This window comes from Mandrillus leucophaeus, unplaced genomic scaffold (genome assembly GCF_000951045.1).
Source record: "Mandrillus leucophaeus isolate KB7577 unplaced genomic scaffold, Mleu.le_1.0 Scaffold689, whole genome shotgun sequence".
Taxonomy (NCBI): domain Eukaryota; kingdom Metazoa; phylum Chordata; class Mammalia; order Primates; family Cercopithecidae; genus Mandrillus; species Mandrillus leucophaeus.
This window is the reverse complement of record NW_012107463.1, coordinates 192780-220255: the sequence shown is the minus strand read 5'-3', so window position 1 is coordinate 220255 and position 27476 is coordinate 192780. Positions and strand designations below refer to the sequence as shown.

The window sequence follows — 27476 nt, the reverse complement described above, 5'->3', positions numbered from 1 at the left end:
GCATAAGCACCTGGCCTGAATTATTCATTTAACTGCACACAAATATATGTAAATAGATGTTTACTGTTGTACTGTTGTATTATATAGTAAAACAAAAAATAGAGGATTGGCTAGAGTAGCTATTGTATCTTTATACAAAATAGCCCCCAAAGAAATCAGGATTATCTGTATGAACAGACATGGAGAGATGTACACAATATATTATTATATGAAAAAAAAAGAAAAAGAAAGTATTTTAAAAATTGATGCATTGCTATAACAATTAAGAGATTTTCCCATTTTAAACCATCAGTGCATTCCTTACATAATCATCTACTTGATTATGTTAAGTAGGCAATTCTTTAAAAATACAGACAAATTTAAGTTGTTAGTTTTTAGATAGGATTTTCACTGATATCCCACCAGTGAACTTAGTTTTTGGTTTTGAGTATTCTGGCTCTACCCGAGTTATACTAGCTTCATGAAATGCAATAAATAACTTCATCTTGTTGTCCTGTATTCTGGAACATCTTACCTAGCACTGAAATCATCTGCATCTTCAAAGTCTAAAAGAATTAACTGATAAAACCAGCTGGTCCCAGAGCCTTTTTTGTAAAGGTTTAATATGTACATGAATTAAAAACATAAAGAAGTAATTTGTTCAAATTATCAATATCCTTATTTATCTTGAACTACAGTGACTGATAGTGGTATATTAAAGTATAATTGTGGCCGGGCGCGGTGGCTCACGCCTGTAATCCCAGCACTTTGGGAGGCTGAGGTGGGTGGATCACGAGGTCAGGAGATCGAGATCATCCTGGCTAACACAGGTGAAACCTCATCTCTACTAAAAATACAAAAAATTAGCCAGGCGTAGTGGTGGGCATCTGTGGTCCCAGCTGCTCGGGAAGCTGACGGAGGAGAATGGCATGAACCCAGGAGGCGGAGCTTGCAGTGAGCCGAGATTGTGCCACTGCACTCCAGCCTGGGCGACAGAGCGAGACTGCGTCTCAAAAAAAAAAAAAAAAAAAGTGTAATTGTGTTTGTCAATTTCTCCTTGAATATTAAAAAAAAAATTGTTATATGGAATGTTTCTGTGCTGAAGCAAGCAGTACAACTGAGACTCTTAAATGTGTGCAATTAGCTAAAAAAGTAAACTCACTCTGGGGTATATTTGATTTAGTAAGGCCATTACATAACATGGCAATGTTCATATAATGAGTTCTTCCTTTTTTTTTGGCCAAAAAAATAGAGGGGTGACAGCAACTCTGCTTATACTTCTTCATGGTTAAAACTCTAGGCATCTTAAAAGAAGCATATTCAGATTCCTTTTCTTATTTAGATAACTAAAATTATCACAGTTGTATTTACTGTAATTTGGATCTAACCTCAGTCAGCCAGCCATCTGTTAAAAGCAGACATCCTTTGCTCAATCTTATTTCTTTTTTGTCTTAACTGCATTTTCCTTTATTATTTATTTAAATGTATAACCAGATTTTTTCTTTATAACAATTTATCAAAAAAAACCTCTCTCTACATATTGCAGCTTCTATTCTACATATAAAAAAACCAGTAGTAGTTTATATTATAGTATTAATTGGATTCTTAATTTTTACTTCTAAGATGAACTTAATTAACTAATTTGCACTTCACTCTCTGACCAAGAAAACACAAGTAATTTCACCCAATCTCTCTGCTACTTCAACTAAAAAATAAGGATAATGAGTTGGCTCCATTGTAATAGGGATCTATGAAGAATTGAAAGTGAATATTTTTTGTCATAAGAACCTTTTATAATCTACCAATGTAAGTCTATGGAAAGACTAAGTATAATGAAAGTGAAGATTTTTTTAAGGAGTGTGAAAACATAATTTTTTCCACCAGTTTACCTTGCCAATATATTGACTGCAGAAGTTTTTATACATTATGGACATACATTATTGTATCTGGTCTTACCTGATCCATTTTTCAGATACCCATTTGCATCAACAGTTGTATACATGATATAAGGTCCAGGTTGATTCACTCCAAAGGGCTGCAATAGAAAAAAAAATAGTTAAGGCTTGGAAAGTAAGTGAATTATTGGAAGTTTCAGGCAAATCTCTTTCAAAGCAAAAAATTCTTACACAGATCACAGTTACCTAGAGACCCCTTTCATAAACAGATAGCACATCAAAAGAAAGCCTGTTGTTTCCTAGGATCTTAGTGTTAAACAATAATACACAAACAAAAAGAAAAACTGATTAGTAGAAAATTCTTAAGACTTTAAATGATTTAATAGTTGCATTTATTTAGTTCATTATTTAACTAGGTATTTCTAAGATCAAATATTCTGTTGAATATAGCATTGCTTTTTCCCTCCAGGGAGGGATTGGACATGGTTTACATTTTCCCACTAAAATACCAACATAAATAAAATCCATCCACAATAATTACAATAGAATAAAAAATACTGATGATTAGTTCTACCACATTTAAACTCCTGCACATTTAGAGAATACATTATTTTTCATTTAAGAAAAATCTGATGGATTGACAATGCCTCGATTACAATGGTGAGATTTATCTCTATTTCCTATTTCTGGAACATTCCTCAAACCTTGAATAAAATGACATACTCCTTCTCTTTAGAAACCAAGGCTAATTAAATAGAACATAAAGAAACCAAGGATTGCAATGGACATCCTAAGATGACAGAATGTTTAAGAAATGCTTTAAGTTCTTTTGAATATTTTTCACAGCATCAAAATTCTACTGATCTTCCCAGAAAAGTACAGAAAAGTTAATAATGACATTTAGATAGGTTACTGATGCTTTAAAAATGATTTTTCTCTAGGATGATAAGAAGTAATATGATTTCATCAACATCACAATTGCCTGACTGATATTTTAAGATCTTTAGAAGTCCATATGCTTCCAATGGCTATGAGAAAATAGGTTGCTATAAGGATGGAATTACTCATAAGATATTACTAATTGATTAGATGATTCATGAACAAATCACACAAATATGCAAAATAAACTTATTAAGAAACATTTTTATGTGGAAAGATGAATATTACACTTTGTACTACACACTACTTTCATGACAGAATTAGCAAAATGTATCTACATTCTTATTTTGCAGATGGGCAAGGAAAAGCATTGTTCTCTCTCCTACGTGTATTCAGTTAAAAAAAAATCAGGTCAGCATGTGTCTGATAGAGTCCTAAAGCTGAAGTTCACCTATCATCATGAACCAGTCATTCTGATATTTGAAGACAAGGTCTAGAGATCCTGATCCAGTTCCTCTACACAGTGGTTCTCAAAGCATGTTACAGGGAAACCTGGGGGTCCCAGAACACCTTCAGAAGGTCACATTAGGTAAAAACTATTTTCATAATAATATTAAGACATTATTTGCATTTTACACAGTGTTAACATTTGTATTAATAGAGCAAAAGCAAAGATGTGGGTAATTAGCAGTGGCACCAAACAACGGATATTCAGACTTGGGTATTTAGCTAACATTTTCTTGAAAATGGACAAAGTGAGTCTATCACTTTCAGAAAACCAAATGAAAATGATAAAATTTGAGCTTCTTAGTGAATATTGTAATTTTGAAAAACTTGCATCTGCCACTGTGAGCCTGATATCTTTCTAATACTTAAGAAACTTATGATGCAATCAGTGGTAATATTAACAAATATTATTTAAAAATATTGTACAATAAAATGTGTTAACATGAGGAAGATCTGCATAACTCAGTAAACCAAAATTTCCAAAATTACCAATGCATGATAGTACAAAACCATTCATGGGTGAAAGATCCATCTAAAGTGCAAGGTAGACAAATACATCTTAGTGTAACAGAGTAGTGTAGAATCACTTCTGGAATGGTTAGTAAGGACCTCAAAAAAATCTGCTCCTCAGTAAAAGCAATGAGAATACTGGCAGAAAGTTGTTGAAATCAACTTTTTCAGAACTTTGCAAAAATCCAAGGAGCACTGATTTAAGAAAAATGCTGAATTTTGGTAAGAACAATTACCTCTGTTGTGTTTTAAATTCCCTTATTTCCATGTCTCTCTCCCCAGCGCTGAAGTAGCCTTGAAAACCAACAGCTTTGCAACTAAGGTAGCTCTGAAAATGAAGAGCCTACCAGGTACTGGAGGGTGCAGAACAGGTTTAGAGCTCCCCAGATATCCATTCCCCGAGAAATGTCACTATATGACCTTTCCGGAAGCTCCCTGAAAAGCTCTATTCTCAGGGTGTGTCTTTTTTTAATGGACTGAGAGCTTGCTCTGTGTGAACAAGCTCCATCACTGTAAAGTTTCTTGAAAAGAATCATCAGCAATTGTTTAACATTGCAGTTGCCTGAGGCAGTGATTATCAGTGGGGGTCATTAATGAGAGGTTGACCAAATCTTAAAAGGAAAAACGGAAATGAGATATTCATAGGGGACTCTAAAAAGCTCTGACTTATTTCTGGGAATCTAGAAGTTCATGAACATATGCAGCACTATGTTTGTGCCCCAGAAAGATTGGAGAAGGGCCTGACCTCTCATTTAAGGAAATACCTGGCCATCACGGCTGGCCATTAAGCTGAGTGGCAACTTCAGTGGCCACACACAACAAAGAATGAAGACTGCAGTATTAGTCTGGGAAAGTTACTGAACAAACAACAGTAAGAGCAAAAACCACAAACCCAGGCAATGGGAGAAATCTGGGAAGATTTCTGGAGTTGATGTATAGTTAAAAATGTCCAGTTTTCAATAAAAAAAATTATGACATGCAAAGACACAGTATGGCTCATACATCGGGGAAAAAAAACAGTCAAAATAACTGCCTCCAAGGAAGCATAGATGTTAGATTTATTAGGTAAAGACTTTAAATCTGCTATAATAAACATGTTCACCAGTCTGGGCAATATGGGGAGGCCTTGTCTTCATGAAAAGTTACAAAAATTAGCTGGGCGTGGTGGCAAGTGTCTGTGGTCCCAGCTACTCAGGAGGCTGAGGTGGGAGGATTGCTTGAGCCTGGGAGGTTGAGGCTGTAGTGAGCCATGACTGCACCACTGCACTCTAGCCTGGGCAACAGAGTGAGACCCTGTCAAAAAAGAAGACTGTTCAAAGAATTAAAGGAAAGGAAATCATGTCTAAATAACTGAAGAAAATTATGAGAACACTGTCTCACCACAGTATCAATAAAGAGAAATCACAAAATAGAACAAAACTGAAATTCTACAGTACAATAACTGAAATGAAAAATTAACTAGCGAGGCTCAATAGAAGATTTAAACTGGCAGAAGAAATAATCAGCAAAATTGAAGACATGTCAATTCATATTATCTAGTCTGAAGGACAGAAAAAAAGGGAATAAAAAAATGAACAGAGCCTCTGAGACATATGGAGCACCATTAAGAATACCAACAATAATGGAAGTCCCAGAAGAGAGGAAAGAGGTAGAAATAATGTGAAGCAATAATGGCTAAAACCACCTAAATTTAATGCAATATTAACCTGTACACCCAAAAAGCTCAATGAACGCCAAGTAGGGTAAACTCAAAGAGATCCACGCCAAGATACATCACAATCAAACCCTACCTATCATATCATAGTTAACATTTTGAAAGCCAAACAGTGAATGTTGAAAACAGCAAGAGACAAGCAATTCATCATGGACAAGGTATCCTCAGAAGCATTAACAGCTCAGTTCTCATCAGAAACCCAGGAGGCTAAAAGGCAATAGGATGACAAATTCAAAGTGTTAAAAGAAAAAGACTATCAGTCAAGAAGTCTAAAATCCAGCAAAAATATCCTTCAAAAATGAACAGGAAATTAACATATTGCCAGATAAAACCAGAAAGAACTTGTTATTAGCACACCTGACTTGTAGGAAATACTAAAGGGAATTCTGGCTGATCTGAAAGGACACTAGACAGTAACTTGAATCCACACAAATAAATAAAGAGTACTGTTAAAGGTAACTGTAAATATTCTGTGAAGACAAAGTTGGGGAAAAAAAAAAGGAACTGTAGGTAAATATGGTATAAATACATTTTTGTCTGCAGCTCTTTTCTTCTACCTGATATAAAAAGACTATTGCTTGAAACAATAATTCTAAAACCATCTTGCTGGTCTCATAATGCTTGAAGATGTAATTTGTATGACAATAATAGTACAAATTGAGATATGTTAGAGCAAAGTTTTTATCAGCTACTAAAATTAAGCTGGAATTAATATGAACTAGAGTGTTTCTAAGTTACGATGTTAATTGTAATCCTGAGAGCAACTACTAACAAAATAACTTTTTTTGTGTGTGTGTGAGACCGAGTCTCGTTCTGTCACCCAGGCTGGAGTGCAGCAGCTCGACCTCGGCTCACTGCAACCTCCGTCTCCTGGATTCAAGCAATTCTTCTGCCTCAGCCTCCCGAGTAACTGAGACTACAGGTGTGTGAGACCATGCCCAGCGAATTTTTTTTTGCATTTTTGATAGAGATGGGATTTCACCATATTGGCCAGGCTGGTCTCGTACGCCCGACCTCCTGATCTGCCTGCCTCAGACTCCCAACCAAAGTGCTGGGATTACATGCATGAGCCACCGCACCCAGCCCAAAATAACTTTTTAAAAATAGAGTGAGGCCGGGTGCAGTCTCTACCAAAAATACAAAAATTAGCCGGGCATGGTGGTGCATGCCTGTAGTCCCAGCTACTCAGGAGGCTGAAGCAAGAGAATCACTTGAGCCCAGGAGATGGAGGTTGCAGCAAGCCTAGGTCATGCCACTGTACTCCAGCCTGGGCAACAGAGTGAGACTCCATCTCAAAATAAATAAACAATAAATAAATAAAATAAAATAAAATATAAAAATAGAGTGAAAGAAACAACAAAAGAATTAAAATCATATCCTAGAAAATCATATCCTAGAAAATGCATAGTATAAAAGGATGCAGTAATGGTGGTATTGAGGAACCAAGAAAATATGACATATAGAAAACAAAAAAATGACAGCCATAATCTGCCTTATCACTAATTTCATTTAATATAAATGAGTTAAATGCTCCTATCAAAAAGGCAAAGACTAACCAAATGCATAAAACAATATAACGAACTATATTCCACCTATGTTATATACACGTTAGATTCATAGACAACAGATAGGCTGAAAGTAAAAGCATGGAAAGGTATACCATGGAAAAAGAAACCAAATGAGAAACGGAATGGCTATACTGATATCAGACCAAATACACCTTAACTTAATACAAATTGTTTCTAGACACAATAAAAGACATTGCATAATGATAAAAGGGTCAATCCATCAAGAAGACATAACAATTATAAGCATATATGCACCTAACCAGCAGAGCCCCAAAGAATTTGAGGGAGAAACAGATAATTCAACAATAATAGTTGAAAACTTTAGTATACTCGTTTTAATAATGGATAGAAAAACCAGATAGAGGATCAACAGGAAAAAAAAAAGATGTGAACAACGCTGTAAACCAACTAGACCTAACAGACATGTAGAGAACACTGCATCCAACTCTAGCAGAGTACATATTCTTCTCAAACACACATGGAATGTTCTCCAGGAGAGACCTGGAGAACATAAAACAAGGTTTATGTTTTATGGTATGCGAGACCATAAAACAAGCTTTAGTAGATATAAAAGCATTGAAATTGTACAAATGATATTCTCTGATTACAACAGAATTAGAAATCAACAACAGAAGGAAATATGTGGAAATTAAACAATATTTTAATAAACAAATACCAATGAGTACCATAACAAAGTAGGAACAACTCATTGATAAAGTTTCAAAATCCACATTGCAATCAACCTTAAGAAACTGTCACTTGATGACTTCTTGGTATATATCGATTATCTGAATAGGATATTAAAACACTCCCTTTTATTTTTTTATTTTTGAGGCGGAGTCTCACTCTGTCACCCAGGCTGGAGTGCAGTGGCGCAACCTCGGCTCACTGGAAGCTTTGCCTCCCGAGTTCAGGCCATTCTGCTGCCTCAGCCTCCCGAGTAGCTGGGACTACAGGTGCCCGCCACCACACCTGGCTAATTTTTTGCATTTTTAGTAGAGACTTGGTTTCACCATGTTAGCCAGGATGGTCTCGATCTCCTGACCTCGTGATCCACCCGCCTCAGCCTCCCAAAGTGCTGAGATTACAGGTGTGAGCCCCCGCACCCGGCCCAACACTCCCTTTTCTATTACATAGTTATGTGAGGCTGAATTTTTTTCATCTATTTCAACCAAGGCAACATACCACAAAAATCTGAATGTAAAAGGAGGTAAGGGAACATGCTATCTTCTATTACACTAAGCATTAAAGAGATTTAAAATAACATAAAGCAATGCCTCTCTTTTCCCTAATATTTTAATATGAAAAATATAGTGTTTTAAAAAATAAAATAGGTTATGTTAATATAATGGGTTATCTTTTAAAAACAGTATCATTTAAAATTATTTCAGTTTTAATTTCAAATAAAGTAATGTCAGTAGATGTATCTCACATAAAGAAAAGCTCTTTGGGGTCCATAGACCAAGAAGTTTGAGAATTGCTCTTCTACACCATCTGTATAATGAACACTTCAATTCCCAATTTCCTTTCCCAACTGAAATGATACAACTGATACCTGGACCTATAAGTCTTTTGGTTTCTTATCCCATATGTCATAGCATTAAGCTTCATTTTTTTCTTCTAAAATAGTGCAATTTACCTACATATGAATGTTTAATACAAAATATACTAAAAATAACTATGCTCATAGAAAATGCCAAGAGATCTGGAATAATTTTTACTTTGTGTTTCTTCTATACAATAAAGGTACAAGGAGTATTGCTGTATCTTTCGTACCTTTTACATAGTTGGGTTACATTAGGGTGTCCTTTTAAAGTCACATCTGATGCTTGTTCGAAAGAATTCAGGGAAGTTAAATTTAGACATATTAGTGATGGTTCAATTTTTCATACTATCAGTAAAAAAAGACTATCATTGGCACCCTTTTTCTCATTCTAGGATGTGTCACACTGATGTAATGCAGTTTAGGTGTTGTATCATATAGATTCTTTCTAACTAACCTCATCTCTTGTGTGCCTACTATCATATAAAATTGGGGTTGGAATACCTCTGTTTTCTTTAGAGACTTTTTAAGTAAGCCAAATCTTGGTGGTTTCTATGTTAGTGTCAATTATCTGATTACCTAAGGGTTTGTTTCAAGGTCTTGGGCTCCTACAATGGAGTGCAAATAATACTTTAAATCATTGGCTCTGGATGATGAAATAAAAATGGAAAAACATATAAAAGATATTGTATTAGGTATAATCAATAATTAGGTATTATATGATATAAATTCATGATTCTAAAATATTAGAAAAATAGCTGACTTATAGAATGGACTTAACTTTTCTCAAGGGTAATTTTTTAAAATCCTGTTTATTTTTTAAGTGACCATTCACTGGCATTTGTCTTTATCTTCATTAACATTAGCTGCAATGCTCAATTTAGTTTAATATTGAAAATTTTATATTGTTTCTTACTCATTTCTTTAAGACATTAAATCAAATATCATTTCCTTTAATTCTGGTTATTTTCCTATGAAAAGTACAAGATATTTTCCCTCTGACTAAGGTAAGTAAAGGACTGTAAAAAGGCATATTATATGCAGAAAATATCTGTATCATCGTTTTACTATCTTTGGTACAGGAAGCATGATATTACCACTGTCAGGAGTGATAAAAGAAAGGCAAACAGAATTAAGGAGTGAGTAATATTTTAAGGAATGTCAAATAAATCAGTTATAATCAATAAATACTGGTTGAAGTAATGCCTGCTATACTTTAAAGCATGGTAAAACTGTACCAAGTCAGATCATTCACTTCACTAAAATAAAGATAAGAGGGTTTTTTTTTTTTTTTTAAAAGACAAGCTCTCACTCTGTTGCCCAGGCTGGAGCCCAGTGGTGCGATCACAGCTCACTACAGCCTTGACCTGTGCTCAGATGATCCTCCCACCTCAGCCTCCTGAGTACCTGGGATTACAGGCGTGTGCCACCATATGCAGCTAATATAAAACATTTTTATTCTGTAGAGACAGGATCTCACTATGTTGCCCAGGCTAGTCAGACTAGTCTCGACCTCCTGGGTTCAGGCAGTCTTCTGCCTCAGCCTCCCAAAGTGCTGGGATTACAGGTGTAAGCCACGGCGTCTGACCCAAAGATAAATGTACTTGGCCTGTGCTTTGTCAGAATGTTCCTGAATAGAATAGGTAAAAGCCTGAGACCCCTTCTGATTGAAAAGATGAAAAAGTTAAAGTCACCTTGTTCTGTTGCATATATTAAAAATTAATTGTTGTAACAACGGAAAGAATTGTGTTTCATTAGGAGATATTTCTGTGAGCATTAATAGGGAATGTTTTTCCTTTGCATCAGAGCTTTTCCAGAATGCATTTCTCCTGTAAATAGCTTGTAATTTATTTTTCAAGTTTTCATACTTAACAGTGAATATGCTATTGGGGTGAGAGATGCGATGGTAAACTTATCAACGAGGGCCCATTAAAAAGCAAACCAAATTCTAGAGAAAGCTCATTTATTCATACCTCAAATATTTATTATGTAACTATGTGTCAGGCACTGTGCTGGGGAGTAAAGACTGAATAATCAATAAGACACAATCCTGAAGGGACTTAACACAGATACTCACCCACTTTAAACTATAATAAGTGACAGTAGCAGGACTAGGCATAGGGTGCTAAGAAGCAACAGAAGGTGCATCCAATTCTGTGTCAAAGGGAACCCAGGGAATTCTTTCTCGGAGGAAATGTTGTCTGAGTGCCAACTCGAAGGTCATACAGAGCAAACTAGGAGAAGGTGAAGAAGACAAGGCTTCGGTACAGAGGCAGGTGTAGGAGCAGGAGGTGATAGAGGTGACAGAACACAGCGGTTCAGGGAGCTGATTATAGAGTTGTGGGGGGCGTGAGGAAAAACTGCAAGAGATAAGGCTAAAGGGGTAAACCAGGGCTCTATCTCAGGAAGCTAGATTTAGATAATCTCTCAAGGGTACAGGGGAGCCACTGAAGGTTTGTGCTTTAGAAAGATCACTATTGTAGTATGTTTTTGAAGGATAGCTTAGATAACTGCAGCAGTCAGGAAAAAAAAAAAAAGGCCTGAAATTCAGTAACAGGACAGAGAGAAGGGACAGTTGTGAGGAAAGAATGATAATCTAGTAGATTTGGGGGACAAGGGAAAGGAAAAAGTGAGCCAGGGAACATGGGAAGAGGACTGGGTTTTGGGGGTGGGGAACGTTAGATTTCAGGGTCCTTCCTTGTAAGTGACTCAGATACAAAGGTCTGATATTCAGAAGAGTGGTTGACATCATTTAAAGAGTTTAGAGTAGTCCCTGCTCATGTGCGGTTTCGTGTCCTGTGGTTTCAGTTACTCATTGTACAATACCATAATGTATTTTGAGAGAGAAATATTCACATAACTTTTATTACAGTATATTGTTACAACTGTTCTATTTTATTATCAGTTATTATTGTTGTTAATCTCTTACTGTGCCTAATTTCTGAACTAAGCTTTATCATAGGTACGTATGTGTAGGAAAAACAAAGTGCATAGGGTTCAGTACTATCCAAGGTTGCAGACATCCACTGGGGATCTTGGAATGCCTCTTTGTGGATAACGGGGGACTATTGTATATACAGTGAGAAGAGAATCTAGGATGGAACCTGAAAATCACCAACATTTAAAAGATAGGCAGAAGAGAAGTCCATAAAGAAACCTGGAAGAATGGCCAGACAGGTAGGAGGAGAGCTGGGAAGAAAGAGCATGAAGGCAGCTGAGAAAAGGGAGTGTTCCTATAAGTGTTGGCAGTATCATCATGCAGCTGCAGTGGCATAAGCTCAAAGGCTAGATGATAACAGTGGGTTAAGGATACTGAGGTAAGGAATTTGAGAGATCCAAATGCAGGCCACTCAAGCAGTTTGGCTGAGAAAAGAAAACAGAGACGGGTAGTAGCTGGAGGGGATGTGGGTTTCAGAAGGTACATATGTATACATGTACAGATAAGAGACTTAGACATCCTTAATTGCTGAAGGAAAGACACCAGCAGACAAGTGGAGGCCGGATACATAGGCCAAATAAACAGTGGAACAAGGCCCATAAGGTTCCTGGAGAGGAGGCAGGTGTGACCTCACAGCACAGCTGGCGCACTGGTTTTCAGTTAAGAGGAAAAGCAATGAGAATGGGTGTGGAGGAAGGGATTATATTTAGTGCTGCAGAGGTCAACCGACAAATTGTTATTATTATTACTATTATTTTCGGGATGGAGTCTCACTCTGTAGACCAGGCTGGAGTGCAGTGGCACAATCTGGGCTCAGTGCAAGCTCCGTCTCCTGGGTTCACGTCATTCTCTTGCTTCAGCCTCCTGAGTAGCTGGGACCACAGGCGCCCGCCACCACACCCGGATAAGTTTTTGTATTTTTAGTAGAGACGGGGTTTCACCGTGTTAGCCAGGATGGTCTTGATCTCCTGACCTCGTGATCTGCCCGCCTCAGCCTCCCAAAGTGTTGGGATTACAGGCGTGAGCCACCGTGCCCAGCCCAAGTGACAAATTATTAAACACCAGGCCCTCTGTTAGTTTCTAGGATATACTGGCAAGAAAAAGAGATACTGTTTTCTGCCCCCATGGAGCTCTGTCAAAGGAATGTGCACAGAGTCTTTTTGAATATGGGGAAGTCAAAGACTACTTTTAAACCATCTGCTCTCCAAGGGGAAAAGTACTTATCTGCCTGCTTCTAGATTCATAATCCACAAAGTGGAAAAAGTCACTAGGCTTTGGTGAAAAGAATTACCAAGTTACAGAGAAAAATGCAATTATCTCCACTGACATCGTGAAAAGTCAGAGTACACCTTACACTAGGATTAAAAGATTTCAAAAATTAGTTGGATATTTGAAGGAAAAAAAATCAGAAAACAGGAATATAAATACTCTTTTGAGTCCCAGATATTTATGGTAGCACTCACTAATAATACTGATATTTATCATATCCATATTTCACAAATGTGTGATGTTTAAAAAGATTTACACAGTAAGAAAAAGTCAAGAAGTCTAGTATACCTCTAGTCATACCTGAAACACAAATGGAATACCAACATTTCTCAAAACATTTGGAACTTACTATCCCTACCAATACAGGGATATTATAGAGGCAGGGGTGTAAACAATAACATTGAAAAATAATAGCAGCTAAACTTTTTGAGTGTTGATTGTGTATAGGGCCTCCTATGGTCTATCTACATTAATTCCTCTAATTTTAACAATAACCTTAAGGTAGTGTGATAGGCAGAATAAAGGTGCTCCAAAGATGTCCATGTCCTAATTTCCAGAGCCTGCTGAATATACTGCCAAAAAGGACTTAGCAGATGTAATTAAAGATCTCAAGATAGGGAGAGTATCTTGCAATATCCAGGTGGGGCTAACGTAATCACAAGGCTCCCCATAGGAGAAAGAGGAAGGCAGTATGGGTTAGTGTCAGTGATTTGAAGATGCAACACTGCTGGCTTTGGGTATGGAGGAAAGGGCCATGAGCCAAGGAAGATATGCAGCCTCAAGAACCTGGAAAAGGTAAGGGGATGTATTCTCCCTAAAACCTCCAAAAAGGAATGTAGGCTTGCTGACAACTTGATTTTAGTTCAGTGAAACATGGTTCAGGCTTCCAACCTCTAGAATTGTAAGAGAAAAAATCTGTGTTGTGTTAAGCCACTAAGTTTATGTTAATTTGTTACAGCAGTGATAGGAAACTTACACAGGTTAGTTTTACAGACATGGAGAATGAGGCTTAACAGAAGTGAAATAACTTCTCCAAAATTACTGTAGATAGTTGAAGAGATTTGCATTTTATGAATTATTTTCTTTTTTGAAGTAGGAGGGAAGGTTAACTACTGAGAACTGGAAACTGGGAAAGTAGAAAGGGTATTAAATAGTTCTTATGAAGAAAGAGAACTTCTGGTATGACAAGTAAAATGTGTATTTACAACACACGGAAGTATTTAGAGATGATGGATTAGCCTTAAAGTACTCTAGAGGGAGGAGTGGGTGGGATGGGTAGTAGGTGGTGATATGGGTGAAATAAAATTGGGCATATAATGATATTGTTGAAATTGGGTATGGGCACAAGAATTTTATGTATTTGTTCTGTTTTTTTTTTTTTTTCTTTTTTGACAGTCTTACTCTGTTGCCTAGGCTGCAGTGCAGTGGCGTGATCATGGCTCACTGTAGCCTCTACCTCCCCAGGCTCAGGTGATTCTCCACCTCAGCCTCCCGGGTAGCTCGGGTACAGGTGCACACCACCACCCAGGTAATTTGTGTATTTTTTGTAGAGATGGGGTTTCAGCACGTTGCCCAGGCTGGTCTCAAACTCCTGGGCTCAAGTGATCCTCCTGCCTCGGCCTCCCAAAGTGCTGGGATTACAAGCACAAACCACTGTGCCCAGCCAAGGAGTTTTATTACACTAATTCATACTTTCATAGATGTTTACAAATTTTTAAAAAGTTAAAAAAATCAAGATAGAGAGCAATAAGTGACACACAGGAAGATACACTGATAAAAGCCAGGAAGTAAAACGGACAAAAACAAACTTCAAATAAAGCAAAACCAGTAACAATGCAAGGAGAGCTTCCAGTTTCTGGTCTGACATATAAAGTTCTTTAATGTTGTCACTCTAGTTCTCATAATAAGAAAAAAGCAAAGAAATAGAAAATCAACAACTTTTCTTAGATCTTTCAGAGAACTAAGGTCACAGGACAAACTGCTACTCTGCAAACTGGAGGGACAGACAGGTGGAAACAGAGCCACAGCTTACAAGAAGCAGACGCCCAAGAGCAGAAGATCAAAGATGGAGCCAATACAGGTAAGACTTAACTGAAAAACTGCTGGAGGCTCAGTGTAGACTAGCTTGAGTGTTCAAAACTCCAAGGGTTCAGGGCAGGGGGGAACCCTCACACTTACATTTTTGTGAGTTTTACCTCCAGGAATTCAACCAGATTCTCATTGTGAAGACTGGAGAAAAACACCTTCATGTTTCCAGCAGCAGCATGAGAAGGTAACCATTCTGAAACATGCCCAGAGCTCTCTGTTCTCCCTAACAGCCTGCCTTCAAAGAAAACTTTTACTAGAGCTTAACTGACTTGGGTTTAACAAAAGCCTAACTGACCTGGGGAAAGGGAAATACTCAACTTCAGCTCCCTCTCATCTTCCTGTGTCACCTAAGAAGACAGGGAAGCTGAGAAGCACTTGTGAAGGTCACAGCCCAGGGACACAGGTTCACTAAAATAGTGAGACCTAATGACAAGATGACAGAACACTTTTTCTATCCCAGTACTTCATCAACTGGGCTCCTGTATAACAGGGAATTATAGTCCAAAGCACTGCAAACATTATCTTTCATTTTTTTTTGAAAGTATAAGTATAAAAAACCTTTAATTATGTTAATTATGAGATTTTTAAACTGTATTACTGGAGAAAAGAGACCAAGTCTCCTCGTAATACTTTTCTTTTTTTCTTTTTCTTTTTTTTTTAAATTATACTTTAAGTTCTAGGGTACATGTGCACAACATGCAGGTTTGTTACATATGTATACTTGTGCCATGTTGGTGTGCTGCACCCATCAACTCATCATTTACATCAGGTATAACTCCCAATGCCACCCCTCCCCTGTCCCCCCTCCCCATAATAGGCCCCAGTGTGTGACGTTCCCCTTCCAGAGTCCAGGTGATCTCATTGTTCAATTTCCACCTATGAGTGAGAACATGCGGTGTTTGGTTTTCTGTTCTTGCGATAGTTTGCTCAGAATGATGGTTTCCAGCTGCATCCATGTCCCTACAAAGGACATGAACTCATCCTTTTTTATGGCTGCATAGTATTCCATGGTGTATATGTGCCACATTTTCTTAATCCAGTCTGTCACTGATGGACATCTGGGTTGATTCCAAGTCTTTGCTATTGTGAATAGTGCCGCAATAAACATACGTGTGCATGTGTCTTTATAGCAGCATGATTTATAATCCTTTGGGTATATACCCAGTAATGGGATGGCTGGGTCATACGGTACTTCTAGTTCTAGATCCTTGAGGAATTGCCATACTGTTTTCCACAATGGTTGAACCAGTTTACAATCCCACCAACAGTGTAAAAGTGTTCCTATTTCTCCACATCCTCTCCAGCACCTGTTGTTTCCTGACTTTTTAATGATTGCCATTCTAACTGGTGTGAGATGGTATCTCATTGTGGTTTTGATTTGCGTTTCTCTGATGGCCAGTGATGAACCTACAAAGAACTCAAACAAATTTACGAGGAAAAAACAACCCCATCAAAAAGTGGACAAAGGATATGAACAGACATTTCTCAAAAGAAGACATGCATACAGCCAACAGACACATGAAAAAATGCTCGTCATCACTGGCTATCTTTCATTTAAGAAGGAAACCGACACACCAAAGGAGACAAAAACAAGGACACTAGAGGAAATATTTGTCTCCAACACAACAGCTACTGCAAACAGTAAATACAGCCTAATTCCTAGTCAGATCAATCTTAAAACTTCCACAGTAAAGGTCTCTCTACCTTAGTTCCCTTTACTTAACACATCATATCCAGCTTTCAATAAAAAATTACAGGGCATGCTGAAAGGCAAAAGACAAAACAAAACAAAAAGTCCGAGGAGACAAAGCAAGTATCAAAACAAGACTCATATATAGCAGACGTTTTGGAATTATCAGACCAGGAATTTAAAGTAACTATGATTAACATGCTAAGGGTGCTAATGGAAACAATTAGACAACATACAAGAACAGATGGTTAATGTAAGCAGAGAGATGGAAACTAAGAATTAAAAGGAAATAGAAATAAAAAATACTGTAATAAATGAAGAATGCCTTATTGGACTCATTGATAGATTGGACATGACCTAAGAAAGAATCAGTTAAGCTTGAAGATGCCAAAGGTGTAAATACACATAGTAGGAATACAAGAAGAAGAAAGAGAGAAAGGCAAAAGAAGAAATATTTGAAGTAATAATGATTGAGCAATTTCCAAAATTCATGACAGACCTCAAGCCACAAAACCAGGAAGCTCAGAGAACACCAAGCAGGAGAAATATTGAAAAAATCTATACCCAAGCATATCATATTTGAACTGCAAAAAATCAAAAACAGAGAAAATCTTGAAAGAAGCCAGAAAAAAGAAATGGAAGAAAATATGACTGGGATTCCACATAAAACTGTGATATAATACAAAAAGTGCTCATGTGAGGTTGAAAACCATGAATTAGGGTGATATGGTTTGACTGTGTCCCCACCCAAATCTCACCTTGAATTGTAATCCCCATAATCTCCACATGTCATGGGAGGGACCTGGTGGGAGGTAACTGATTCACGGGAGCGGTTTCCCCCATGGTGTTCTCGTGATAGTGAGTTCTCAGGAGATCTGATAGTTTTATATGCATCTGGCATTTTCCCTGCTGGCACTCATTCTCTCCCCTGCTGCCCTGTGAAGAGGTGCCTTCCACTATGATTGTAAGTTTCCTGAATCCTCCCCAGCCATGCAGAACTGTGAGTCAATTAAACCTCTTTTCTTTGTAAATTACCCAGTCATGGGTATGTCTTCATAGCAGCGTGAGAATGGACTAATACAGAGGGGGCCGTGCCAATACGCAGAGCTACAGGTTTTTCTTCAGAAATGCCCAGTATCTTAGGCATAGGAGGGAATAAGAGATAGCTGGACTAACCCAGGGCTGAAATTCTCCCAGGCAGGTACAGTGGAAAGTCAGTGCTTTACAGGAGTTCAAGGTACTGGCAGAAGTAATGTTGGTGTGTGGTAACTAAATAAGGAGGTGGGTAAAGACAACAGTGGGCTGATACAGGTTGAGAGACTACTGGTTTTAAAGTGGAACAGGTATAATTAGAGTAACAGAGTGGGAGAGCTGGAAAATAGGCTGTGGTCAGAGTTGGATAAATGAAATTAGGGTTTCAGAAGTGAAACCATTCTGGTAGATTAGGTTCGGGCTATGGCCATGGGAGTGAATAGCTAAAACTGAATATGAATAAAACACTCTGAAGTTTTCAAAATGGAGATGAAGGAATATGGGTGGGATCGGTTCATGAGCGGAGTAATTTTTTCCTCTTTCTATACACCTGATAGTCTGCCTATCAGGTGTGACAGAACACATAACCAGCAGAAGAGCTATTCAACTCATGAATTAACTCAAGTGGAAGAGAATACTATATCGGATGTACATTTTCTCTCTGTTTCACACTGGGTCATATCCATTATAACACTTTTTACTATGATCTGATGTCAAAGGAATATGAAGAAGAACCACTTTTTCAAGAAGTAAATAATTTCACAAGTGGGCATATATTTGACATTTGTGATACTGGGTAAGTACACTGTGCATTTGTTTACATGCTGATAAAATTGTGATCTATGGTATCAGTAAAATATCAGAGAGAAGGAAAATGATATATGTGAAGGGCAGCTCAACACGATCTTAATTTCAAAGAAAGTCATAAATGAATTAATGGGAGGCAGATACATTATCTGCAGAAAAGCCCAAAGGTGCTGGGTGGTAAGGGTAGTCATTACAAAGGCAGTTCTGCATGTTGGACTTTACTTATGTGACTTTCCAAATGGTTCTGTTCACTGTAAGATAGAAGTGGCTTAATATTTTAAGATAAGGAGACAGGAAGCCTTATGGATCTTAGAAGTGTCACCTGCCTGGCCAGGTGCAGTGGCTCGCACCTGTAATCCCAGCATTTTGGGAGGCTGAGGTGGGCGGATCACGAGGTCAGGAGACCGAGACCATCCTGGCTAACACGGTGAAACCCCGTCTCTACTAAAAATATAAAAAATTAGCCAGGCATGGTGGCGGGTGCCTAGTAGTCCCAGCTACTAGGGAGGCTGAGGCAGGAGAATGGTGTGAACCCGGGAGGTGGAGCTTGCAGTGAGGAGATTGTGCCACTGCACTCCAGTCTGGGGGACAGAGTAAGACTCCGTCTCACAAAAAAAAAAAAAAAAAAGAAGTGTCACCTACCTTGGCTATACAGCACTTACTATCAAACTTCCATCTAGAACTTGTAAGTAAAATCAGTGGTTTCAACTATAACTTTTTAAAGTTCTTTGCATGACCATGCAATAATCAAAGAGCCACAGAATGGAGATATGGTTAGTTAGAGGGAGAAATGTAGGTCTGAATGTTTCACAAAGTAGGTAGATAATATCTGAATGACCAAGTTAATCTTTAGGCTGATGAATCCCATCCACAGTTTTACAGTGATATAAAAGTATATGGGTTGGACCAAACATTCACATGCACATGGCAGTGACTGTGGTGATGCCTCATCCAGATCTTCTCTTCAGGACCTACACACTTATTCCTTGAGCTGGCCTGTGTTGGCTGCTAATAGCTCACAGCAGGGTTCCTACCTGGAGATTGTTCTTAGCCAAAGGGAGCTGCCTTATACAAATGTTAACACTTTCCTGGAGGCCTGTCTGGATGTGATGTGTGATTGATGCAAGAGTTCAAAGGCTGGGCCCCTCTGGCTCAGTTCGGGCCACATTTGAAGGATCATCTTAGCTCCAGAGCTCCCCATGCATCTTCTCCTTCTGCCACTGCTGCTTTCTTCACTACTTCAGAGGTGTTGTCCCCAATTTGAATCTAGATTATATCCCTGTGTCAGGGTCTGTTTCCATACTTCTTAAATATGGGAAGTTTCCCAACTATACATAAAATATTGTCAATGTAATGTTTAATGACACTGTAAGAATATGAGACAATAATGAGAACATCTAGTTTGTATTGCAGTTCCACTATTTAATAGCTCCATGACTTTGGATAATTTAACTTCTCTGTGTCTCAGTTTCCTTATCTTTAAACACTGGCTAATTTCTTTTGAAACAAGGATTACTGCAAAGACCCCAAACAGTTCCCTGTACACACACATAAACACATGCATACTTTCAAATACAGTATTCTTATTTCAGTTTACATGAATTGGTTCTGACAAAAACTAATTATTTTCACATTTGTTATTTCACTGAAACATTCTATTAGACAGCAAGTCAATATTAAGACTACACACAGAAAAGTCACTAATTGCCTACTATATGCTTGGCTCTGTGACCTATACCAGGTACACAAGATGACGTGGTTCTTGACCTCAGGGGGTTACAGTCCTGGTGTGGAGAGGCATCTAATCTAAACAAGGGTAATGAAATATTATAAATACCAAAATGTCTTAAAACAATTGGAGGGGTAGTCACTCCTCTAAGGATATCAGAAAAGACTTCATAAAGACGACCCTTCAGGTAAGACTGTTTTTAGGAAAGGTACTTTACTTTCAGCACAGTTTTCTTGAGTAATGAAGGATTCTTTACTGCCAAATAATGATGATATTTGATTATAATCTATAACAACTATTTTGTGTGAGTCTACTTATACAGAGAATTTTCATAGACACATTTATAACAGAGTTAAGTTTACTTACTGTTATCTTACGAGGACAGTCATTAGAACACAGACCACTAAGAACTGTGGAAAAATAAACAACAGGCAATTATTACTATTATAAGTTTATATTTAAAGTGAGCTCTAATTTTCTCCCTAAGATCCATTAATATACTCTATTGATTCATAATCACAAGCAGAAACCAATTCCATTTCTTTAGATCTGAGCAAATTAAAGTTCTGTTGTTCACTTTATACCAATATTTCAAAAACCTAAACTGTCAAGATGCTACTATTTTGTGAACTATATAGGTGAGATAAATTATGATTATATCATACCATACCTAAAATAGAACCTTAGATTCTGACAGAGGGGTGCTAAATGAGAACCAACTAAATGTATACTAAGAAAAACAAATAGAGCATTCAGCACTTTATATCTCAAACTAGACTTTTCCCATTATGTAATTCTGGGTCAAAGATTTTCGGTGCCCTTGATAACTAATATAGAGAGCATAACTATAAAATAATTGATGAGTCTACAACAAATAAACAAAAATAACTTTGTGATACATTTATTCTATAATCAGCAAAAATAGGTTAAAATATCTGAACAATCTCTATCTAAATAATATGAGTTCCGAAATAAAACCATATTTGTACCACTTCTGGTGAAGTGATAGCTTTGATAAGAAAGCAGACATTATATGCTATTATTTAAAAATGCTATACGTTATAAGATAAAGAGCTGATAGTTCTCGGTAAGCACAAATTATTTTCATAATTGTGAATATTTGTCTGTATATTACACATATCCAGAAGAAAATGGTTGATTCTGTTTGTTTATATTACATGACTATGGAATGACAATCATTCTAATACAAATGTTTGTCTTAGGCAGGGTGCGATGATTTGAATGTTGGTATCCCCCCAGATTCATATCTTGGAACCTAATACCCAATGTGACAATGTTAAGAGGTGGGGCCTTTGTGAAGAGATTAAGTCACAATGGTTCCATCCTCATGAATGGGATTAATGCCTTGACAAAAGAGGCTCCAGTAATTTCTCTTGACCCCTTCTGCCATGTGAGGACATGGCAACAAGGTGCCATTTTTGAAGTAGAGGTGAGACCTTACCAGACATTGAATTTGCCAGTACCTTGACCTTGGACTTCCCAACCTCAAGTACTGTGAGCAATAAATTTCTGTTGTTTATAAATTACCCTAAGGTTTTTTTTTTTTTTTTTCTTTTTGAGACAGAGTCTTGCTCTGTCACCAGGCTGGAGTGCAGTGGCATGATCTTGGCTCACCGCAACCTCCGCCTCCTGGGTTCAAGCGATTCTCCTGTCTCAGCCTCCCTAGTAGCTGGGACTATAGGCGCATGCCACCACGCCCAGTTAATTTTTGTATTTTTAGTAGAGACGTGGTTTCACCATGTTGGCCAGGATGGTCTCAATCTCTTGACCTTGTGATCTACCTGCCTCAGCCTCCCAAAGTGCTGGGATTACAGGTGTGAGCCACCGGGCCTGGCCAGGTTTTTTTTTATGTTAATAGCAGCCTAAATGGACTAAGACACAGAGGATGTAAGGTAAAAGGTACCAAGAAATGAGCATGACATATTTCATCACAGAAGAGAATACCTGTTCATTTACTATAGAATATTTGCATTAAATTCAACCTGAGGAAACAGTGAAATAAATATTTTACACTAGCAAGCAGTTTTCAATGTTTAAATTTCCTTCCCCAGCACAGTGCCTGGTTCTCACTCTTTTATTATGAAAACCCTCACTTCTCACTCTCCTTTTATCTTCTTCCCTAAAGTTTAGGTAGACATTGGTAGCTCTTTTCCAATTGTTCCAAAATGATTTGCACAAGCCTTCATTTAAACCATTATCTAGCTGACCCACAGTTATTTACGCACACATATGTCTTTGCACACAGATGTTACCTCTGCATCATTTTATTCCTTATTTTCTCAGGGTCTCACCCAACATATTTGCTCAATAAATACTTGTTAAAGGATGAAAAAAAGATGGTTTATTCAGGCTAGGCACAGTGGCTCACGCCTGTAATCCCAGCACTTTGGGAGGCTGAGGTGGGTAGATCACTTGAGCTCAGGAGTTTGAGACCAGCCTGGACAACATGGAGAAACCCTGTCTCTACCAGAAAAAAAAAAAAAAAATTAGCCAGATGTGGTGACACGCATCTGTGGTCTCAGCTACTCAGGAGGCTGAGGCAGAAGGATCACTTGAGCCAGGAAGCAGAGGTTGCAGTGATCTGAGATCATGGTACTGCCCTCCGGCCTGGGTGACAGAGGGAGATCCTGTCTAAAAAAAAAAAAAAGGTAGATTATTCAGTAAATGGTGCTGGATAATTGGTTACTTGGAAAAAAATAAAGTTAGAGTTTACCTCCCTATATAAAACGCATATTTGACAAAGACAAAATAATAAAAGAACTCTTAAACTTGAACAATAAAAAGACAACCCAGTTGACAAATAGGAAAAGGATCTGAATAGGTATTTCTCCAAAGAAGATATACAGATGGCCAATAAGCTCATGAAAAGATGCGCAACATCATTAGCTATCAGAAAAATATACAGCAGAATCACTATGAGATGCATGCCCATGTTCATGGCAGCATTAGTCACAATAGCCAACAGGCGGAAGCAAGCCAAATGTCCACTGACAGATGAATGAATAAAATATGGTAAATACATACAACGGAATATTATTCAGTCTTAAAAAGGAAGGAAATCTTGTCACATATTACAATATGGATGAACCCTGAAGACATTATGTTAGGAGAAATAAGCAGTTATTGTATAATTTCCACTTACTGTATAATTTTATTTAATGAGTTATCTAACCACTTATTATTGTATAATTTCATTTAATGAGTTATCTAAAGTAGTCAAATTCACAGAGACAAAGTAGAATGGTGCTTAGTCAGGGCTACGGGGAAGGGGAAAAATGGAGCTGTTTAATGGGTATAGTTTCAGTTTTGCAAGAAGAAAAAGGTCTGGAAATGTGTTTCACCACAATGCAAATACACATAACTCTACTGAACTATACCTTAAAAATGGTTAAGATGGCAAATTTTGTGTGACACATTTTTAACCACAATTTAAAAAATGGTTAAGATGGTAAAAAAAAAAACCCACAATGAGTTAACATTTTATACACACTAAGATGGTTACAATAAAGCAGTCCAAGAATAACAAATATTGCTGAAGATGTGAAGAAACTGGAACTCTTATACATTTCTGATGGAAATGTGGAATGGTGCAGCTGCTTTGGAAAACAACGTGGCAATTCCTTAAAAGGCTGAACATAAAGTTCTCCTTTGACCCAGTAATTCATTTCCAGCCATAGTCCAAGAAAAACAAACAAGCAAAAATCCAAACAGAAACTTGTACATCAGTGTTCATAGCAGTATTATTTATAATAGCCAAAAGGTGGAAACCATCCAAATGTCCATCAAATGATCACTGGATAAACAAAATCTGGAATATATATGCAACAGAATATTATTTTGCAATTAAAAGGAATAAAGTACTGAATGCATATTACAACATGGATGAATCTTGAAAACATTATGCTAAGTGTAAGGGAGACCATCCCTCATATTGTCTTATGCCCAATTTCTGCCTCCAAAGAAAGAAGAAGTAAAAACTAAAAGGCAGAAATGAATTCACAGGTAGACAGCCCGGCGCCGCACCCTGGGCCTGGTAGTTAAAGATCGACCCCTGACCTAATCGGTTATGTTATCTATAGATTACAGACATTGTATAGAAATGCACTGTGAAAATCCCTATCTTGTTTTGTTCTGATCCAATTACCGGTGCACGCAGCCCCCAGTCATGTAACCCCTGCTTGCTCCATCAATCACGACCCTCTCACACGCACCCCCTTAGAGTTGTGAGCCCTTAAAATGGACAGGAATTGCTCACTTGGGGAGCTCGGCTCTTGAGACAGGAGTCTTGCCGATGCCCCCAGCCGAATAAACCCCTTCCTTCTTTAACTCGGTGTCTGAGGAGTTTTGTCTGCGCCTCGTCCTGCTACAAGTGAAAGAAGCCAGTCACACAATATGACCCCGTTTATATGAAATGTCCAGAATAGGCAAATCAATGGATACATAAAGTAAATGAGTGGTTGCCTGGAGCTGGGGGATGATGGGAGCATGACAGACAATGGGTACAGGGTTTCTTTCTGTCGTGATGACTATATTCTCAAATGATTGCAATGATGGTTGCACAACTCTGAGAATATGCTAAAGCCATTAAATTGTATACTTCAAATGGGTCATGATATGGTATGTGAATTACATCTCAATAAAGCTGTTACAAAATAAGAAAGATACCATAAAATTTTAAAAGACTACTGACAAAGGGGGTGAACTTTTTGTGATGTAACAGTATAAAGAGATACTATTGCTAATATAAAAAGAATTTCTAGATATCAGAAGATAATCCAATAGAAAACAAAGGATTTCAAGAAGCAATGTCTAGAAGAGAAAATGCAAATAATCAAAAAACACTGAGAAAGACACTCAACTGCACTAGTTAGGAAAAAACCAATATTATTCCCAAGAGATAGGTGAAAAAGAAAAGCATGATAAAATTGTCTGTAGGGAAAATAATAAATATATTCAGAAAGGGTTCTTTAACATATACTGCAGTACATTTACAAATCCATTAGAAAATAAGAAAGGACAAGGACTATAGATAGAAATAAAGATACAAATGGCTCTTAAATATATGAAAAGATGCTGAACTTCATTATAAGAAAAACATGAAATAAAAATAGGACATATTTTTCACCTAACTGGCAAAGATAAAAAAGTTTAATAACCCCTTGGGTTGTTGAAGATGTTAGGAAAAGAGCATTTTCATATATATAGTTAGGTGGAAGTAGGAAATTATACAATTTCTGTGAAGGGATATCTGTTAAAAAATACAATATAACGTTCAAAACAAGGCAGAATTAATCTGTGGTACTGGAAATTATAGTAGCAATTACTTTAGGTGAACTGGGTTAGTAACTAATAAAGGGGCTGGAGGGCACATTTTGGATGTTGGTAGTATTTGTTTCTTGATCTGGGTGTAATTGTATGGGTATGTTTACTCTGTTAAAATTTATAGACCTGTGCACTTATGTATACTTTTCCGTATGTTATATTTCAATAAAATGTTTATTTAAAAATATATATGTTTTAACAATTCCATTTTTAATAATTTATTCTACAGGATATTCATTACAGTGGTATTCATAATAAGAGATTGAAAACCACATGATATATGTGAATAAGGAACTCATTAAATTATGTTGTAACCATACTATATGATACTATTCAGTAGTTAAAGAAGTTTCAATTGCTTCTTTAACTACTGAATGTATTCTATATTACACATATATATATATTTGTATATGCATACAATATCTTAGATACAAAGAGGTTGTCTCTGGGAAGAGAACTGTATCACTGGGAGATGAGTAAAAGGGAGACTTACTTTTATCATACACCCATGAAATTTTTAATAGACCATCTGCATTACTTATTTTAAAAACAAATTCATTAGTGAAATAAAAATTTAGGACTCTCAGATGAGTATGTGGTAAATTGGATAGTGTTATATGCTGGTGAAAATATAAATCCCTACAACTTTCAGGGAAGATAATTTGTTATTATTGATTAACATTAAAAACACATTCTCTTCAACTCATGTCTATGAAATCCGCTAAGAGATAAAGCGAAATAAATTGTGGAACATATATAACATTACGGAATGATACGGAGGTATCAGAAGAATGAGGGAGGCCTGTACGTGCTGACTTGTAAGGGGGCTTATACTTTATTAAGGTAAAAAACCCAAGACACATGCAAGTATGTTTCATAAAGTTCCATTTAAAAGTATGTGTTGGGCTGGGCATGGCGGCTCACTCCTGTAATCCCAGCACTATGGGAGGCCAAGGTGTGCGATTAGGAGTTTGAGACCAGCCTGGCCAACATGGTGAAATTCTGTTTCTACTAAAAATACAAAAATTAGTCGGGAGTGATGGCAGGCACCTGTAATCCTAGCTACTCGGGAGGCTGAGGCAGAAGAATCGCTTGAACCTGGGAGGCGCAGGTTGCAGTGAGCCGAGATCGCACCACTGGACTCAAGCCTGGGTGACAGAGGGAGACTCTGTCTCTAAATAAATAAATGTGTTCGATGAATCTCAGACACAGTGTTGAGCAAACGAAGCCAGGCACCAAGAGCACATCCTGTATGATTTCATTTACATCATGTTCAAAAACGGCCTTATGCATACCCAGCCCCGTGCATCTCTTCCATCTGGACGTTTGCCTGTATCCTTTGTAATACCTTTTATAATAAGCAGGTAAATGTAAGTAAATTGTTTCCTTGAGTTCTGTGAGCTGCTCTAGCAAATCAAACCCAAGGAGGCGGTCATGGGAAGACTGATTCATAGCCAGTTAGTTAGAAGTACAGGTCCTGACCTGGGACTTGTGATTGGCATTTGCAATGTGGGGCAATCTTGTGGGGCTGAGCCCTCAACCTGTGGGATCTGACAGACTATCTCTTGGTAGACAGTGTCAGAATTGATTGGTTGATGTATGGATGGGGAAGGCAGAATCCCTACATATTTTGGTGACCAGAGATGAAGTATTCTGTGTGGTAGTGATTGTGTGAGAGTAGACAGAACAAAGTTTGGTTTTGTCTGTCTCTTACATTATGCATAATTATGCATAATTGCATGGTATTCCATCGTGTGTGTGTATTTACCCCTCTTTATGTTATGGATTGAATGAGTACCCCCTCCCTCAAATTCATATGTTGAAGCCCTAACCCCCAATGTGGCTGTTCTTGGAGACACGGCCTCTAAGGAAGCAATTAAGGTTAAATGAGGTCACAGGGAGAGGATCAGTGTCTCCTAATAAGTGAGCTTGCTGTTTCTACCTAAATGCACACGAAGAGAACATGTGAGCACACGCTGAGATGG

General features: G+C 37.6%; 1 protein-coding gene across 1 annotated transcript in view; it reads right to left on the bottom strand.

Annotated features, from left to right (window-relative positions):
• The window catches only part of ITFG1 (integrin alpha FG-GAP repeat containing 1), a 143757-nt gene that overhangs the window by 49277 nt on the left and 67004 nt on the right, over positions 1 to 27476 (bottom strand). Inside the window, exons 5-6 of the mRNA XM_012002454.1 lie at positions 20515 to 20558; positions 1936 to 2014 (exon numbers count right to left, since the gene is read on the bottom strand). Of these exons, the coding sequence (XP_011857844.1) occupies positions 1936 to 2014; positions 20515 to 20558 (123 nt within the window). The remainder of the gene's footprint in view (positions 1 to 1935; positions 2015 to 20514; positions 20559 to 27476) is intronic.